General features: G+C 42.0%; 1 protein-coding gene across 2 annotated transcripts in view; it reads left to right on the top strand.

Annotated features, from left to right (window-relative positions):
* The window catches only part of cfap36 (cilia and flagella associated protein 36), a 94,238-nt gene extending 76,900 nt beyond the window's left edge, over positions 1-17,338 (top strand). Inside the window, exons 8-10 of one of the 2 annotated variants that reach the window (XM_078229891.1) lie at positions 1,428-1,600; positions 8,374-8,532; positions 16,483-17,338. In XM_078229891.1, the coding sequence (XP_078086017.1) occupies positions 1,428-1,600; positions 8,374-8,532; positions 16,483-16,566 (416 nt within the window). In that variant the 3' untranslated portion in view covers positions 16,567-17,338. The remainder of the gene's footprint in view (positions 1-1,427; positions 1,601-8,373; positions 8,533-16,482) is intronic. The other variant, XM_078229890.1, reaches the window with a different exon arrangement.
* Positions 17,339-17,919: the final 581 nt, after the last annotated feature.

Consider the following 17,919-nt stretch of genomic DNA (forward strand, 5'->3'; position numbering starts at 1 on the left):
CAGCAATGTGCACCATCTACAAGTTGCACTTCAGGGACTCACCAAGGCTCCTTCAATAGCACCTTCCAAAATGCAGCCTCTACCACCTAGAAGGATAAAAGCAGCAGATGCATGGGAACACTACCACCTGCAAGTTACCCTCCAAGCCACATACCATCTTGAACAATATCACCACGCCTTCATTGTCACTGGGTCAAAATCCTGAGACTCCCAAACAGCATTATTGCAGTATCTACACCACAAGAACTGCAGCAGTTTGAGAAGGCGACTCATCACGACCTTGTAGAGGGCAATTAGGCATCAGCAACAATTGCTGGCCTAGCCACATCCTATTTAATAAAAACCTTTGTCCCCATGGTCCTTATAGCACTTGGTGCCAACTCATGAGCCCCTACCCACCACTCTTTGCTCTTGCACCAATCCAACTCATCCAGTATCCAGTGGACAGGCCTCAGGCAGAGAAAAATAAATTCATAAATATGTATTACAGATTTCACTATATTAAAGAAACTCATGCACGAAAGCTCATTCAATACATATAAATCCCCAAGTACTTAATTCCATATAAAAATAAACCTTTATATTTACAACCCCACATCAAAGATGGCCAATCCTTTAACAAGCTCTTTGAGGTGCCAGTGGTGAAATTACAGTACCCCACTGTGATTATGATAGGTTGTGGAAAGTAGTCAAACATTAATAATGCTATAATATTAGCACTTAGGGTTATATCAACAAACAGCTATTGAAACGGATGGAACATAGTTTTTTTCAATTCTCAGACACATGCAGGCAGTTTTTTTTCAATTTTTAAAGGTTGGCTATTTCACTAACTTGAAAGCTGGACAATTCTACAGACCTTATCTGCCTTCCGGAGAATTTATGACTTCTCTAAAGATTTGTAATTCACACAATGCGGGACAAGGCTCTTGCTGCTGTGAAAATGAGGTCTGTTTGAACTGAGTTCAGGGTCTCCCACATGTGTGAGTCATGTGCCACCCCATCACCAGTGAAAATGATTTCTGCTGGATATGGGGACAGAACTTGTGAATCTGGAATCTATTTGCCATTTTGAATACATCATGGAGTCTCCAATTCAGGTCTGTGTGAGTTGTTTTCTGATATGGTGCTGACTGATATGCTATCAAACATTAGTTAATGTTTTACCACACAAATGAGTACAAATTAAAAGCATTCTTTAGCTCTAAATTTGTTGGAAAAATATTTTTCTACATGCTTGAATTTGCAACTAAAAATAGCTAGCATGTTCAGATATCTCCCTTTCACAATGGCACAAGAGTTCATGATCAAGCTAATTTGATGAAGAAGTGAATGTATTTTTGGGTGTAAGGGTCACTGGAGTGGCTATTCCATATTTTGCCATGGTAATTTACCTTGTTTATTTTGATTTATTGGTTATTTACTAGGGCAAAGCAATGGAATTACCAGAAAAGTGTTAGGACCATTGAGAGTGCCAGTGAAAGGAGAAGAAAAACCTTTGCCCTCTGAAACAATAGAAAAAACAACGCAGCAAAGTGATGCAGCAGAAGCTTGGCTACAGCAGGCGAAAAAAGAAGCTGGAATTTCAGGTTCAGATATGGTAAGTGCAGGAGAGCTGAATTCCATTTTAAGTAAAATCTGAAACCAGATAAGAATCCATTCACTTAATTTCTGTTTCCCAGAAAAGCTCAATTACTTTCTTCTTCATATCCTATTCTGTGTACAATGGGTAGTATGAATATCAAATCTGAGAGAATCAGAGCAAAGATTTTTGACTAGAGCTTGCACAACTTTTCCTCATTGTGCCACGTGGCAGCTGCCTTACCATATGCATCATGCCCCACACCATTACTACCTCTCTCCCTTTCAGGCTCCATTTTCAGATATTTTATCTGCACAGTCATGATTGTACGCTGTTCCAATATCCCAGTAAATAATGAGGTCCAGGAAATTATTGCCAATTTTTGTCCTTTCTAAAATTTTATCAACTTTCGTTTAGAGGTTTAGAAAATTTTGACTTATAGTTTCAATTTGTCCAGTGTTATGATCCCAGTAGAGTCTAGTAACGTTTTTAATATTTTTTGTTTGGGAAGCCAAAAGCCCAGACATTCACTAAAGGAATGAAGGCACAAGGTTCATGGTTTAAAATAAAATAATTTTAAAAGTAAAGAACATGAATAAAAACTATACTCTTATCTCAACTAGTCATGGAATCATAAAATGATCACGGCACAGAAGGATGCTATTCGCCCTACTGTGTTTGTGTTGGTCCCCAAAGGCGCAATTCACCTAGTTCCACTCCCCTGCATTTTCCCTGTGACCCTGCCTCCACCACATTCTCAGGCTTTGCATTCCAGAATATCAATACCTGCTGTGTAAAGACATTTTTCCTCATGGCTCTATTGCTTAGTTTGCCAATTACCTTAAATCTGTGCCCTCTGGTTCTCAGTCCTTCCACTAATGGAACAGTTTCAAACAATCAACTTTGTCTTGACCTCTTATGATTTTGAATACCTCTATCAAATAACCTCTTGACCTTCTGTTCTCCAGAGAGAACAGTCTCAATCTCGCCAATCTTTCCACATAACTGAAGCACCTCATCCCTGAAACCATTCTCAATAATCTTTTTTGCGCGCTCTCAAATGCCTTCACATCGTTCCTAAAGTGTGGTGCCCAGGATTGGATGCAATACTCCAGCTGAGGCCAAACCATTGTTTTATCCAAGTTTAAAAACTTCCTTCCTTTTATACTTTATGCCCTTATTGATAAAACACAGAATGCTGTATGTTTTAATAACCTTTTTTAACTTGTCCTGCCACTTTCAATGATTTATGCACATATCCCAGCTCCATCTGCTCCTGCATTCCTTTTAGAATTGTACCCTTTATTTTGTATTGCCTCTAAGTCTTCCAACTAAAATGAATCATTTCACACTTCTTTGCATTGAATTTAATCTGCCACTTCTTTGCCCATTCCACCAATGTGACTGTCCTTTTGAAGCCCTACACCCTCCTCATGATTCTCAATACTTCCAAGTTTTGTTTCATCTGCAATTTTTGAAAATGTATCCTGTATACCAAGTCTAGATCTTTAATATATCAGGAACAGCAGGATCCTAACAGCAATCCCTGGGGAGCCCCACTATAAACCTTCTTTCAGTCAAAAAATAACCCTCCACCACTCTTTGTTTCCTGTCACTCAGCCAATTTTCATGTTGCTACAGTTCCTTTTATTGCTTGATCTCTAACTTTGATCCCAGGTCTGTTGCACTGCATGTTACCAAATGCCTTTTGGAAGTCCATGTACACCACATCAACAGCGTTAGCCTCATCAACCCTTTTTGTTGCCTCATCAAAAAAAAAACAAGCAAACTCGAACCTGATTTACCTTAAACAAATCTGTGCTGACTTTCCTCAATTACCTTATATTTGCCCAAGTGACCATTAATTTTGTCCCCAATAACCACTGCTCCCTTGAAGCAAAGCCTCAACAATCTTAATATCTGTTGGAGGACAGATTGCAGGACTGCTGTGATGTCCTTCAAGCACCTCTGGACAGGGTTAGCCACACGTTCACTGTTGACAACAGTCTCAGCTTGCAGGCTAGCACTCGGACATTGGGTGGTGCTGTGTGTGCTGCAATGAAAGCTGCAGAACCAGACAACAAATGCTGCATCATGGTTCAGTCCACTAGTGTATAGAGATGGGTATCACCTCCAATATTGGAAAGGGTGTGTTCAAACATTTACATAAAGCCAGTGCTTAGTCAGTGCCAAACTAATCCATGCTCCTCAACATTGAAAGCAGGCTTCCCAAAGTACCAAGCATTTAGTTGCATGTGAATCCTTTTTTTAGCTGTCCTATCAGAATGCTCATCTAAATATTCTGTAGCGAACTCTGTATATTACCTCACCCTCCAATGAGCTGGCACCGACACTATCCTTGCCCTCTGCTCTGGCTGCAGCCTGCTCTTGCCCAATATCTCACCAATGTATGATGCAAATCACAGAATGCAGATCTATGGTATCCTCTAAACAAGGCTTGTCCAACCATTTCACTCGGGGGATTAATTTGCTAAGTTAAAAAGATTAATTAATAAAACTGATCAGGTGAGAGGGATCAGTGTGTGTGTGTGTCTGGCTCACTCACATTCTCAATGTGCTCACTCACTCACCCTTACCCATTGTTAGTGATACATTTGTATATGTTGATGTAGGGTGGTTTGAGTGAGTGAGAATTCTGAGATTGGCAGTAAGGCTCACCCTCATTGCCCCACACACTTGCGTACTCACTCTCACTGACTCACACACTCACTCACTCACTACCCCACCCACTCACTCGCACTGCCCCACACATTCTCTCACACTGCCCCACCCACTCACTCTCACTGCCCACACACTCACTCACTCTCTGCCCCACACCCTCTCTCACACTCTCACTGCCCCACACACTCCACTGTCACTGCCCGACACACTTACTCCCTCTCACTGCCCCACACACACTCACTCTCATTGCCCCACACTCACTCACTCTCATTGCCCCAAACTCTCTCACTCTCGCTGCCCCACACACCCTCTCACTCTCGCTGCCCCACACACCCTCTCACTCTCACTGCCCCACTCACTCTCACTGCCCCACACTCACTCACTTTCACTGTCCCACATTCTCTCTCACTCAATCTCAATGCCCCACACTCTCATTGCCCCCCCCACACACACACTACTCTCATTGCCCCACACACACACTCACTCTCACTGCCCCACACACTCTCACTCACTCTCACTGCCCCACACACTCCACTCTCACTGCCCCACACACACATTTACTCTCACTGTCCCACACTCACTCTCACTGCCCCACACTCACTCACTTTCACTGCCCCACACACTCCACTCTCACTGCCCCCCACACGCACACTCACTCTCACTGCCCCCCACACACACGCTCACTCTCACTGCCCCACACACTCTCACTCACCCACTCTCACTGCCCCACACACTCACTCACTCTCACAGCCCCACACACTCTCTCACTCACTCTCTCTGCCCCATACTCACTCACTCACTTTCACTGCCCCACACACACATTTACTCTCTCTGCCCCACACTCTCTCACTCACTCTCACTGCCGCCCGCACACACTCACTCTCACTGCCCCACACACTCTCACTCACTCTCTCTGCCCCACACTCTCTCACTCACTCTCACTGCCCCACACACTCACTCACTCTCACAGCCCCACACACTCTCTCACTCACTCTCTCTGCCCCATACTCACTCACTCACTTTCACTGCCCCACACACACATTTACTCTCTCTGCCCCACACTCTCTCACTCACTCTCACTGCCGCCCGCACACACTCACTCTCACTGCCCCACACACTCTCACTCACTCTCTCTGCCCCACACACTCTCACTCACTCTCACTGCCCCACACTCACTCACTCTCACTGCCCCATACTCACTCTCTCTCACTGCCCCACACACTCTCACTGCCCCACACTCACTCACTCACTCTCACTGCCCCACACCCTCTCACTCACTCTCACTGCCCCACACACACAAAGAACAAAGAACAATACAGCACAGGAACAGGCCCTTCGGCTCTCCAAGCCCGCGCCGCTCCCTGGTCCAAACTAGACCATTCTTTTGTATCCCTCCATTCCCACTCCGTTCATATGGCTACATTTACTCTCTCTGCCCCACACACTCTCACTCACTCTCACTGCCCCACTCACTCTCACTCACTCTCACTGCCCCACACCCTCTCACTCACTCTCACTGCCCCACACACACAAAGAACAAAGAACAATACAGCACAGGAACAGGTCCTTTGGCCCTCCAAGCCCGCACTGCTCCCTGGTCCAAACTAGACCATTCTTTTGTATCCCTCCATTCCCACTCCGTTCATATGGCTACATTTACTCTCTCTACCCCACACACTCTCACTCACTCTCACTGCCCCACTCACACTCACTGCCCCACACTCACTCACTCTCACTGCCCCACACACTCTCTCACATTCTCACTGCCCCATACACACACTCTTACTCTTAGTGCTCCACTCTCTCATTCACTCTCACTGCCCCACACTCTCTCACTCACTCTCACTGCCCCACACTCTCTCGCTCACTGTCTTTACCTACCTGTCACTCATTGCGCCCCACACTGAAACTGGGAATTTAAACTAGCCTGGCAGCTGACTGCGTGTTGCTCGTCCAATGACTAATTCTTCCCCTGCATTGTCTGCTGATAGTCTTGCTGGTAACATGAAGTCCAGAAGGCTGTAATGTCCCTATTTGGAAAATGAGGTGTTATTCTTCGAGTTTGCATTGGGTATAACTGGAGCATTGCAGGAGGCCTAGAATGGACGGATATGTGGGCATGAGAGCCAGATGCTGAATTGAAATAGCAAGTGACCGGCAGGTTGGGGTCATGCCATGCTTACGAGGCACGTTACAGTCTACTGGATTCAACATTGAGTTCATTCTGCTATCTTACCGTTTGCCACGATTTGCACTCTTCATCCCTTGATGGCACTCCCATTTGTTTTATGTCCATGACACCTTTGTCAATCTCCCCTTTACCCTGATCTATCCTTATTCTGCCCCACCCCCTCCACCCACCTTTTATATAATTCATTACATTTCTTCAATTCTGTGGAAGGATTATTTGGACTCAAAACATTAACTTTGTTTCTCTTCACAGATGCTGCCAGACCTGATGAGTTTATCCAGTATTTTCTTTTTTTAATTTCAGATTTCCAGCATCCGCAATATTTTGCTTTTATTAGAGAAAAAGCACCGTCCAAAGTCCAGGAGAGAGTGAGCACTCTCTGGGGTGGGGGAGAGCACTGTCCAGGGGTGGGAGAGGATGAGCATTATCCAGAAGGAGGAGGGGGGGTTGTTGTTGAACATGGGGTGGGGTTGAAAATTGCCAGGGCAGGGAAGGGTGAATGATTAATGTTGTCTGGTGGTCGAAGGGGAGTTGAACCTTGCCAGGACCGGTCCTGAACATTGCCAGGATGGGGAGGTGGGTGTGGTTAACATTGTGTGGTTTTAGGGAAGGATCTGAACATTGCCAGGAAGGGGGTTGAACTTTGCTGTGGATTCTGGAATGCATCAACACTCCAACTGTTTTACTGGTTTAAATCCGCGATAAGTATAGCCGAAGAGCCAAGTCTCCATGTACGTGACCATCTGATTCCAGTGTCAATGGAATTGCAAGAGTTGTATGGGCAGGAAGCAATTGGATTTTTAAACTTCCAGCACAAGTAGCGCAGATGTGCATGTGTCAGATCTTCCTCGAGCTCCTAATGCTCAGCTGGAGGCCTCTCCCCATATCGATAGACAACCACTGAAACATTGGGGGAATTCTCAATCTGAAGCTTTCAAATGTAGGTTCTTTGGATGTGGAAATATTATCTGTAAATATATGTGTCCTGAATTTATTGATTGATTTTGCACAACATTTCACCTTTTACAATAAGGCTTTTCAGAACAGAAATTTATTAATTTCCTGTATAAATCATTATGGAAAACGTTACAATTCTTTTATGTAAAATGCAGATGGTTTCCTTTCTTAAAAAAAGTAGATTTTACACTGTTCCAAAGTTATTAGATTTGTATTTGAACAATTATGTGAATTAATTTACAATTTAATGGTCTTTGTATACTGTAGACCAAATTATGAATTTGCTCATTTATTTAAAGAGGCTTTGGTTCCCTTACCCACATGTGCAGAGTGGGCACGCTTTCATTCATCCATGCAAGCTATTTTTGCAGGTGAAAAAATATGCCATCACTTTACATCATTAGTGACTTTTGAACCACAATGTTGGTGCTGAGGATTGTACAAAAACGATAGGAAATGCTTCTATTTTAACCGATAGGCTAATAGTCAAAATGCTTTGATGAGCCTTTTCTAGGCAATTTACATGATGGATGCATGTTCATTTATATTAATTAAGCACCATTTCCTCAATATTAATTTCAATATTTTCAACAAATGTAACTTTGGATGCATTAAGTCAACCACAGGCTGAAAATTATGGTACAATAGATTGGAAAATAATGACATTTAAGGTTGCTGTGTCAATTCATATAATTGATTAATAAAATACCACTAATTTATGGATGGGCATCCAGAAAGCCAACCAGTTCTCTCATGTCCTTCAGGGAAGCAACCTGCCAACTCCAGCTGGCATAGCTAACACATGACCTAATTCCAAAACGTCACTGTTGACTCTTAATGTCCTCGGTGTAATTAAGGATGAGCCATAACAACAATATTGCTCATACCCCATCACAGATGTCATGCTGACTCAACAAAGAAATCCAAAATTACTAATATTCTGTTCATTCTTCATTGGCAGGAACTTTCTGAGAGTGAGAGGAGGCAGCTCCATGACCGAGCAACATATCTTAAGGAACAGAGGGATAAATTAGTAGCTATGAAGAAAGAACAAAGAGAAAAACAACTAACAAAAAATCCAGAAAACCAGAAACCACAACCCACACTAGAAACCAAAGAGGTACTGTTAGTCGATAAAATTGTAAAGCGAATTCATTTGCAGTCTGCAGTGTGCTTTATTGTCATAGTGGGTGACAACATTAGAGTAACTGAACAGAGGTACACATGCATCCTCCAAATGCAACGCTTTCATACTTAGCATCAATCTACATTAAGATCTTCTTCCCTTTCTTAAAATAAAGTCTAAGCTTTAATGGCCAGCATAAAGGTTTCACAAAACTAGCAGTGGAGAGAAACTAAAAGGGCAAGTAGTGAATCTACATAAATGCTCATAAGATTTAACTGCTTAACAAAATAGGGGTGAACACTAAATTGAATGGTTAACTTTACCTCTTCTTAACATTTACCAGCTGCACTAAAGCTATACCTAATTTGCATGCTCCATCCATTTATTTACTTGTTTCTACCCTTTTCTAATTATTTTAATCTTTACTTAATTTATCATTTACATTTTTTGACACTGCAAAATACTCTTTTACAGTGCTACAGGTGGAGATGAATGTGTTGTATAGAAGGACAGAAATTGAAAAGTGTGAGAGGAGGTACCAGCTGAGAAAGGCATTGGGGTGAGGCTGTGGAGAGAGTTGAGGATGAAGATGATAACCAGTTTGGGTGAACAAGGATGAGACTTCACGTCGGACAAGATACAAATAGTTGCATCTTGGATAATTGAATTTTGAGCAGGTATGAAGCTGGAACATGGGTGCAGATTCTCTGACCTTGCCCGCAGTTGGGATTTTCCGTTCCCGCTGCAGTGAATGGAGATTTGGCTGATCTCGTTCTCACTGGCAGTGGTGGCAGGGCATGAACAGCCAGAGAATTCCGGCCATGGTCTTTCCAGAAATAAATGAGATTAAAATTTGACCACTCCCTCTCAAGAATGCACAGGAGAGGTTTAGGACCTTAGGTTTTGTATTTCTTTCAGATTTAACCCAACCCAAACCAAATATGCATACATCTGGTTCAACACAGCAGATTTGGGTTGATAGGTATGTCTCTGTAAAGGTGTGGGTTGGTAATTATAATAGTTAATTGAGGCTCCGTGCCATAGAATTTGGGAACTATTTGCATTTAAGGACTGCGGGTTTCCAGTCACTGTGACTGGTGGTGGGAGGTGGGAAGTAATTTCTTCTGTAGTAGTGTGTGGACCAGGAAGAGCATACACACACCCACCCCATGAAACTCTCCCTGCCTCCACTGCCCTGAAGCAATCACTTCTTCACTATTGACCTCTCTCCACCCACTTTGTTCACCCCAGCTGCCTATAACAGGGAGCCTATAACAGCATGATGAGTTGCAGTGGAGGCTCAAGGCTAATATCAGCACTGTGATGGAACCTGTCCTTGAAGCCAAAGGCATTTGACCATTTTATTTAAGCTGCTGGAGAAAACTTGCTGCCCACCAAAGCTGCTCAATGGAATCGCTACATTACATGACAACACAATAGGTAAGGTCAGCTATGATGGAGCAATGTCAGAACCCTTTGTGATCCACGGTTGGGTCAAACACGATTGTGCTCTGACACTCTTTGGTATATCCTTCTCTTTGCTACTATCACATGTCTTCAAGTCATCTACAGAAGGTGTCTTTTTTTTAACCAGAAATGATGGAAAGGTGTTCAGTCTTGTTCATGTGAGATTCAAGATAAAAGGGTACACCAAGTCCTCATCTGATAGATGCTCTCCACTTACGATGCTGCACTAGCATTCCATACCAACGAACACCTTCATCAACAAATGGACAGACTCACTCATGCTTGTAAAGAGTTTGATTTGACTATCAGCATCAGGAAGACAAATGTCACGGTCTAGGATGTTGTCGTACTGCCATCTATCAGCATTGACAATCTGCTGCTGGAGGTTGTTGATAGTTTCACATATCTGGGCTCCACAATCTGTCACTTGATGCTGAAAATAACACCTATATTGATAAAACTACAGCTGTAATATTGAGCCTGAGTAAGAGACAGTGGAATAATAGAAAACTGACTGAGAACACCAACTGCCTGTCAATTTCAGTGGTGAGACCTGGCAACATCTACTAGGCAGGAGAAAAAGCTAAATGGTTTCCATCTTCACTGTCTCAGACATACCCTTGGCATTACTTGGAAGACAAGACATATTTCTATGTCTTGTATGTTTACATTTATTATAATAAAAAAGTTGTTATTCAACAAATACTTCCAAGTCTTACCTTTTTGTCATTTTTAATGGGAGTCCCCACACACATTAACTGGAGCATGCCAATTTCATATGATACATTTGTTGCTAAACTAACGACATCTGCACTGGATTGGTACATTCATCGAATGGATGAAGGCTGTATACCCACAGAGCCTCTGTATGGTGAACTGGCTACTGGGTCATGACTTCCTGGGCATCCATAACTCTGCTATAAAGACACCAAGCAAGATATGAAGATGGCCGAGATTGACACTGACAGCTGGGAGACAGTCACTGATGGCTGCAACCTCTGGATACTGACTGTTTGGAAGGACATTAGAAGAAGCAAGCAGAAAGGAGAAGCTCAACTGACGGGAAGAGGGCCCAGAGAAAACAGAGATCAGTGAATTGTGCATCTACTCAGCTCTGCTTTCATCTACAGTAAATGGGGCAGAGACTGCCATGCCAGAATGGGGCTTCTAAGCCACACCAGGCAATGCTCAGCACGAAGTTGACCACCACGGCACAAATCATTATCTCTCGAGACAAAGGCTGCCTAATTCGATTGACATCCCTGAGGATGATAAGTCATTCAGTGCAGAGGCTGAGGGAAGAAAACAGTGGAGAAATCTCAGCGAGAAAATTATCTTCTCTGGGAGGGAGGTATAGAATGATGATTTTGAAAGAGAGGTGAGAGGGTGGAATGAGGTGAGATGTTCAAGGAGGAAAAAGTGCATGAGGAGAAGGGGTTCAGGCCAAGATGTGATATTGTGTTAAGCGCCACAATGGTATCGATGGAGTGACTGGTGGAGGATGTAGCTTCATCAAGATGGGAGATGTCCACGTCTCTCAGCCAGGTTTCTGAAAAGTCAAGATGTTGATGTTCATGGTTGACAAAGGTGTTCGTTCGCAAGTGAAGGGACATTCTGAAGGAAGCTGCTTAGAAGGGTGATGAGAACTGATTTGCTGACAGAGTCCTCAGGATCAGCAGTGGGAAGATTGAGCTGGACGGTAACATTACCCCCCAGTGGACACACTAGGCAGGAAGGATGACAAGATAGTAGTATGAGGCATTTGAGGTTGTTGGTTGTACTGAGGCAGTGTTGATTGTCCCACTCAACCTGCTGAAGGATATAAAAAGGCAAAGAGGGAAGCTGTAACCTTATCGAACAGTAAGTCAGGACGGCAGCAGGAGAACAGGAAAGTTGCAGCAGGAGAACAGGAAAGTTGAGAAGAGCTGAAGATTGAGGTAGGGCAGGGTTTCCCAAACTTTTCCAGCAATGGAATCATTTTGACCTTCCAAGGGTACTGAAGGAACCCCTGAAAAACATTATTATTGTGTTGAAGAACCAAACCACAAAAAATTATTATTAACGCACAATAGATACAAACATACAAAAACAACAAAAGATATTTCTATGTCTTGTATGTTTACATTTATTATAATAAAAAAGTTGTTATTCAACAAATACTTCCAAGTCTTACCTTTTTGTCATTTTTAATGGGAGCCCCCACACACACACACACACTCCCTCACCCACTCTCACCCTCACCCACCCTCATCCACTCCCACCCTCTCACCCACAACCACCCTCTTACCCACACCTACATTCCTCCTGAGTTAAAATTGGAGGGTGCATGGTGAAATAATGACAATTTAGGAATCAGTATGAAACATCAATGAGCTGTTGTACAAATTTAGAGACAAGTGAAGCCCAGAAACTGTTTGAGGATAGAGTGTTGGCTGATGGACTGATAAGGGTATTTTTGGAGTAGTGAAAATCCAGGTGTACAGACTCAGAAAAATGATGACAAAGTTGGAGGACACCATAAAATCCAAAAGCAGATAACTGGCCAATGTATCAATTGATCTGGTTGCTGAAAGGTGCACTTATTGTTGTCCATTGATAACACATTCATACTCCACCATTCCTTTTCCCTTGTGCCTCTGTTTTATTCTTCCATGCTTATCTGAGATCACCTACTGAACAAACTGTGGCATGTACACCCACAGTGTTATTAGGGAGGGGGTTGGAGGATTTTGACTCAGCAACAGTGAAAGAACGGCAATATATTTCCAAGTCAGGATAGTGAGTGGCTTGGAGGGGAACTTCCAGATGGTGATGTTCCCATGTGTCTGCTGCCCTTGTCCTTCCAGATAGTAGTGGTCATAGGCTTGGAAGGTGCTGTCTGAGGAGCCATGGTGAGTTCTTGCAGTGCATGTAGATGGCACACATTGCTGCTACTGTGAATCAGTGGTGGAGGGAGTGAATGTTTATGGACAGGATGTCAATCAAGCAGGCTGCTTTGTACTTGATAGTGTCAAGTTTCTTGAGTGTTGTTGGAGCTGCACTCATCCAGACAAGTGGAGATTATTTCATCACACTTCTGACTTGTGCCTTGTAGATTGTGGACAGGTTTTGGGGAGTCACTCTTGTTGGTGATGGTCATTGCTTGGCACTTATGTGGCATGAATGTTACTTGCAAATTGTCAGCCCAAGCCTGAATATTGTCCAAGTCTTGTTGCATATGGACGTGAACTGCTTCAGTACCTGAGGCTTTACGAATGATGCTGAACATTGTGCAATCATCAGCGAACATCCCCACTTCTGACCTTCGTCGGGAAAAAGCTACAAAAGTGTGAGGTCATGTACCAACCGACTCAGCAACAGCTTCTTCCCTGCTGCCATCAGACTTTTGAATAGACCTACGTTGCATTAAGTTGACCTTTCTCTACACCCGAGCTATGACTGTAACACTACATTCTGCACTCTCTCGTCTCCTTCTCCATAAATGGTATGCTTTGTCTGTATAGTGTGCAAGAAACATGTGACAATAAATCAAATCAAATCAAAGGAAGAAAGGTCATTGATGAAACAGTTGAAGATGGTTGGGCCTTAGACATTCCCCTGAGGAACTCCTGCAGTGATGTCCCGGAGCTGAGATAATTGACCTCCAACAACCATAATCATCTTCCTTTGTGCTAGGAATGAGTCCAGTCAGCGGAGAGTTTTCCCCCTGATTCCCATTGACTACAGTTTTGCAAAGACTCCTTGATGCCACACTCAAATGAGGCCCTGATATCAAGGGCAATCACTCTCACCTCACCTCTGGAGTTCAGCTCTTTTGTCCATGTTTGAACCAATGAGGTCAGGAGCTGAATGTTCCTGGCAAAACCCAAACTGAACATCTGTGAGCAGGTATTGCTAAGCAAGTGCCACTCCCATCACTTTACTGATGATGGAGATTAGATTGATGGAGTGATAATTGATCGGGTTAGATTTGTCCTGCTTTTTGTGTACAGGACACACCTGTGCAATTTTCCACATTGCTGTGTAGATGCCAGCATTGTGTAGCCGTACTGTAACAGCTTGGCTAAGGGTGCGGCAAGTTTTAGAGCAAAAGTCTTCAGTACTATTGCCGGAATATTATTAGGACAAGTAGCCTTTGCAGTAGCCAGTGCCTTCAGCCGTTTCTTGATATCACATGGAGTCAATCTAATTGGCTGGAGATTGGCAGCAGAGATGCCGGGGATCTCTGGAGGAGGCTGAGATGTATCATCCACTTGGCCCTTCTGGCTGAAAATTGTAGCATATGTCTCAGCCTTATCTTTTGCACCGCTATGGTGGGCTCCCCCATCATTGAGGATGGGGATATTTTTGGAGCCTCCTTGTCCAGTGAGTTCCTGGCTGAACCTTCTCCATTTTTGTCGTTCACTGGCCAGGAAATCCCATGAGTTAATGGGGATGTTTGACCTTTTAGTGATGCTTTGAGGATATTTTTAAAGCATTTCCATTGTCCTCCTGGGAGTCCGTTCCTGTGACCACATTCCGAAAAGAACTTCAGGGGTCTGGTGTTAGGCATAGAAAGTATGTGTCCTTTCCAGTTGTACCAAAGTGATTAGCACCTCAATGCTGTTAGCTTGGGAGAAGACCCTGCTGTTGTACTGCCCATCTTGTCTGCGGATTTTGAAGATCTTACGAAGACACTCTGGTGGTAGTTCTGCACTGCTTTAAAGTGCCTGTTGTAAAGTGCCTGTTGTAAGTTGTCCAAGTCTCCAAAGAGAAGCACAGGGATCACTTCTGCCTGGTAAACCAGGACCATAGTATCAGATTTAAGATCCACTTCAGTACCATTATAGTGCTCTGTGTATGTGGCACGAGATTATACATTAAATAAACATTGTTACATCAGGTTTTACTGATGTATAGATGGAACTGAGAATGTAAGTGAAGTACTGGAGGATATGAGCCAATTGTCAGTTAAATGGAAAAAAAATAGATTTGAGAAATATAGTGGATCTCAAAATGGATAAGTCACCAAGCCTCTATGGTATATACCTGGCCCAGGCTATTGAAAATCAAGAGTAGAATAGCAGCGGCTATTGCCAATTTGTAAATTGTGTCAATGGAGTTAAATGTAGCAAACGTAATGCCCAAATTCAAAATGGGGAATAAGGATAAATTGGGTTACTTTGCCCTATTAGAATTTACAGTTTGAGAGTAAGTTAGTAAGCACTTAAAATACAGGTAGCACTAATTTGTTAGAATCAATTTGATCCTTTTGTCTCTCTTTTTAAAGGGATTGATTGGATAGTTCTAAGAAATGCCATGGGTGCCGTGTAAATGTTCAGGACAGGAGGGAAGGAAACAGGGCAGGGGAGAGATATTTAAATTTGAGTTTTAGTTATTGCAATCAATTAAAAAGCTGAAAAAAACCTCAATTTAAATTCAAATTTCTGATAATCTAGCCAAAGGATATAACAACTGAAGGCCAATGAGTAAAAATGTTCCTTTTTGAAATCATTTTGTGTTTTCCTTTCAGAAGCTTTATTTTTAACATGATTCTGTATTTCATCCTGTTATTTCAGTTTCCATTCACTTTCTTAATGCATTTTCTGTATAGCAAATAGGATAAATTGGGTTACTTTGCCCTATTAGAATTTACAGTTTGAGAGTGGGTTAGTAAGCACTTAAAATACAGGTAGCACTAATTTGTTAGAATCAATTTGATCCTTTTGTCTCTCTTTTTAAAGGGATTGATTGGATAGTTCTAAGAAAAACAAGGCAGCTGCAAGAAGCATTGTGTACAACAGATATGTTCAACACATTCTTAGGTCAAGGCATTGCCCTGAGCACTCCTATCAGGAGTCAAGCTGCTTGGTTTAAATTTTAAACAATGCTTGGCAGTTAAACTGTCAGTCACCATCAACTGGTGCATTCTCCATGACAACACCTCTACCAATCAAAGTCCACTTGCCAAGCAATCAGCACTCTCTTCTTATGCAGTATAAACTTATTGTGTATTCTTGTAAATGTCCTAATGAGTTCAAGATGAAGTGTTGACAAAGTTTTTTTTTCCAGCAATACTCAAGTACCAAACAACTATATTTAAGACTAGTGTACCTTCAAATCATGAAATCAGTGATCAAAATGCATTTGTTAAACTTTTGGCAGGTTCAAGGTCCAACATGCCATGTAAACTTTGACTTGTCAGCTTCCAGACAGGTTGTTAGAGGAAACAGTATTATTACTGTTGAGGGAGTTAGTTGATGGTGGAAGGAAAGAAAGGGCTTATTTCATGTCTTACCCCTACCAGCTTGCCACATGCCTTCAGCTGCACAAATTTCACTGGAGGTCATTATGGAATGATTGATGCACGTGAAGAAGGGATCTTCATATATTGTAAAGGGAAATAGCATTGTAGCAATCTTGTGATGAGTATAATTATACTTTCTAGATTTTACAGAAATAAAATGAACACTAATTTACATTTTTTTTAAATTTAAGAATCTTTCTGAGGAAGAAAAGCAGAAAATACAGAAAAGGAAACATTTGGCAGAAAAACTTAAACAGGAAGTTATCAAAAAATAAAATATTGTGGACGACACAAAGAAGGATCCAAAACCAGATATTCTGACTCGAGTTCTTTGATTCAACTGCATTAAAGTCCAAACAGTACTGTATTACCCTTTACTATGACTATTTACAAATATTTACAGGCTATAACAGCAAAATTAAATTCTTTGCAACTTAACCTGTGATGGTAGTTGAATTTTGTACTGTCAGCTATAATCTTTACTGTAGTTCAAAACTATTGCCTGTAAAACACCAGAAATTATAGCCATCTCATTATTTACTGTGCGCTTGTATAATAAACTGGTTTGTTCAGACTCTTTGATCTAGTTTAGGACTGATGTGTAAAGTATTAACAGATGTAAACATAGAAGGCTTACATGTTCATGGAATCCAGATGCACCCAAATCTGTGTTTTGCAAATATTAAGAAACTGACAGTTCTAATTGATAGGAGTTTTGGGGGGGGGAGTCACTTTTTAAAACAAAATGGAATTCTATTAAATTAAAAATATATTTTAATCACATTCTTAAGTATAAGATCTAATGGTTAAGTATTATTTTATTTCAACTGTAAAACAGTTAACCTGTCATTTGTTCCAGTATTTAGCCAAATAGTGAATAGGTGACATACCTGGCTTGGGCACAATTCTTTTTCCTTTTGGGAGATAGGTTTGAATTCTTCATTTGTTTTATTGCTATTGGAGGTGGGGGGGGAGCCTGTTTGAGGGATGGGGCCAGGAAAATCACTACACTGCGCCATCTTACCTGTAGGGCAACCTTTACATTCCAAAATCTCCCTTTTCTGTTTGTTGTTAAGTGCAATTAATGTGGTCAGTCCTCAACCCTTATTTGGGGTTTAATATAAAACCACCTAGAATTTGACAAATTGCCAATTTGGTATTGCAGTTCTTCTTTGTTTATGGCTAATGCACCAATTGAGGACAAACAGAGATTTACATCCCTTAGATCTATCAGAGCAAGCAAGCACTGAACGGGTTTTTAAATGTCTGATTTAGACAAAGTATTTGTTTTTATGTGGATAGTTCCAAAAAGCAAGTCAGTTTTATTAAAAGCTACAAAGTCTAACATAACTAATTCCATTGAATCAGTAGAGGCGATATGGATATACCTTATTCTTTGGATGAGGACAATATGTTTTGAGGGATGTTGAGATATTCATTGTATATCATGCAAAACTTGATTTTAGGCTAGGATTTTGCAAGCAATTGAAGTTATGGTCTGCGCCCAAATAATCAATCTTAAACAACTTTCACCTTGTATAGATATTACTCGTTTGTCTCTCTAGCTTGTAATGCTTGATACAGTTGGGGCTAGCAGAAAGACCCCAGGCCCCACAGGAAAGATTCAG

Source organism: Mustelus asterias, chromosome 15 (genome assembly GCF_964213995.1).
Source record: "Mustelus asterias chromosome 15, sMusAst1.hap1.1, whole genome shotgun sequence".
Taxonomy (NCBI): Eukaryota; Metazoa; Chordata; class Chondrichthyes; order Carcharhiniformes; family Triakidae; genus Mustelus; species Mustelus asterias.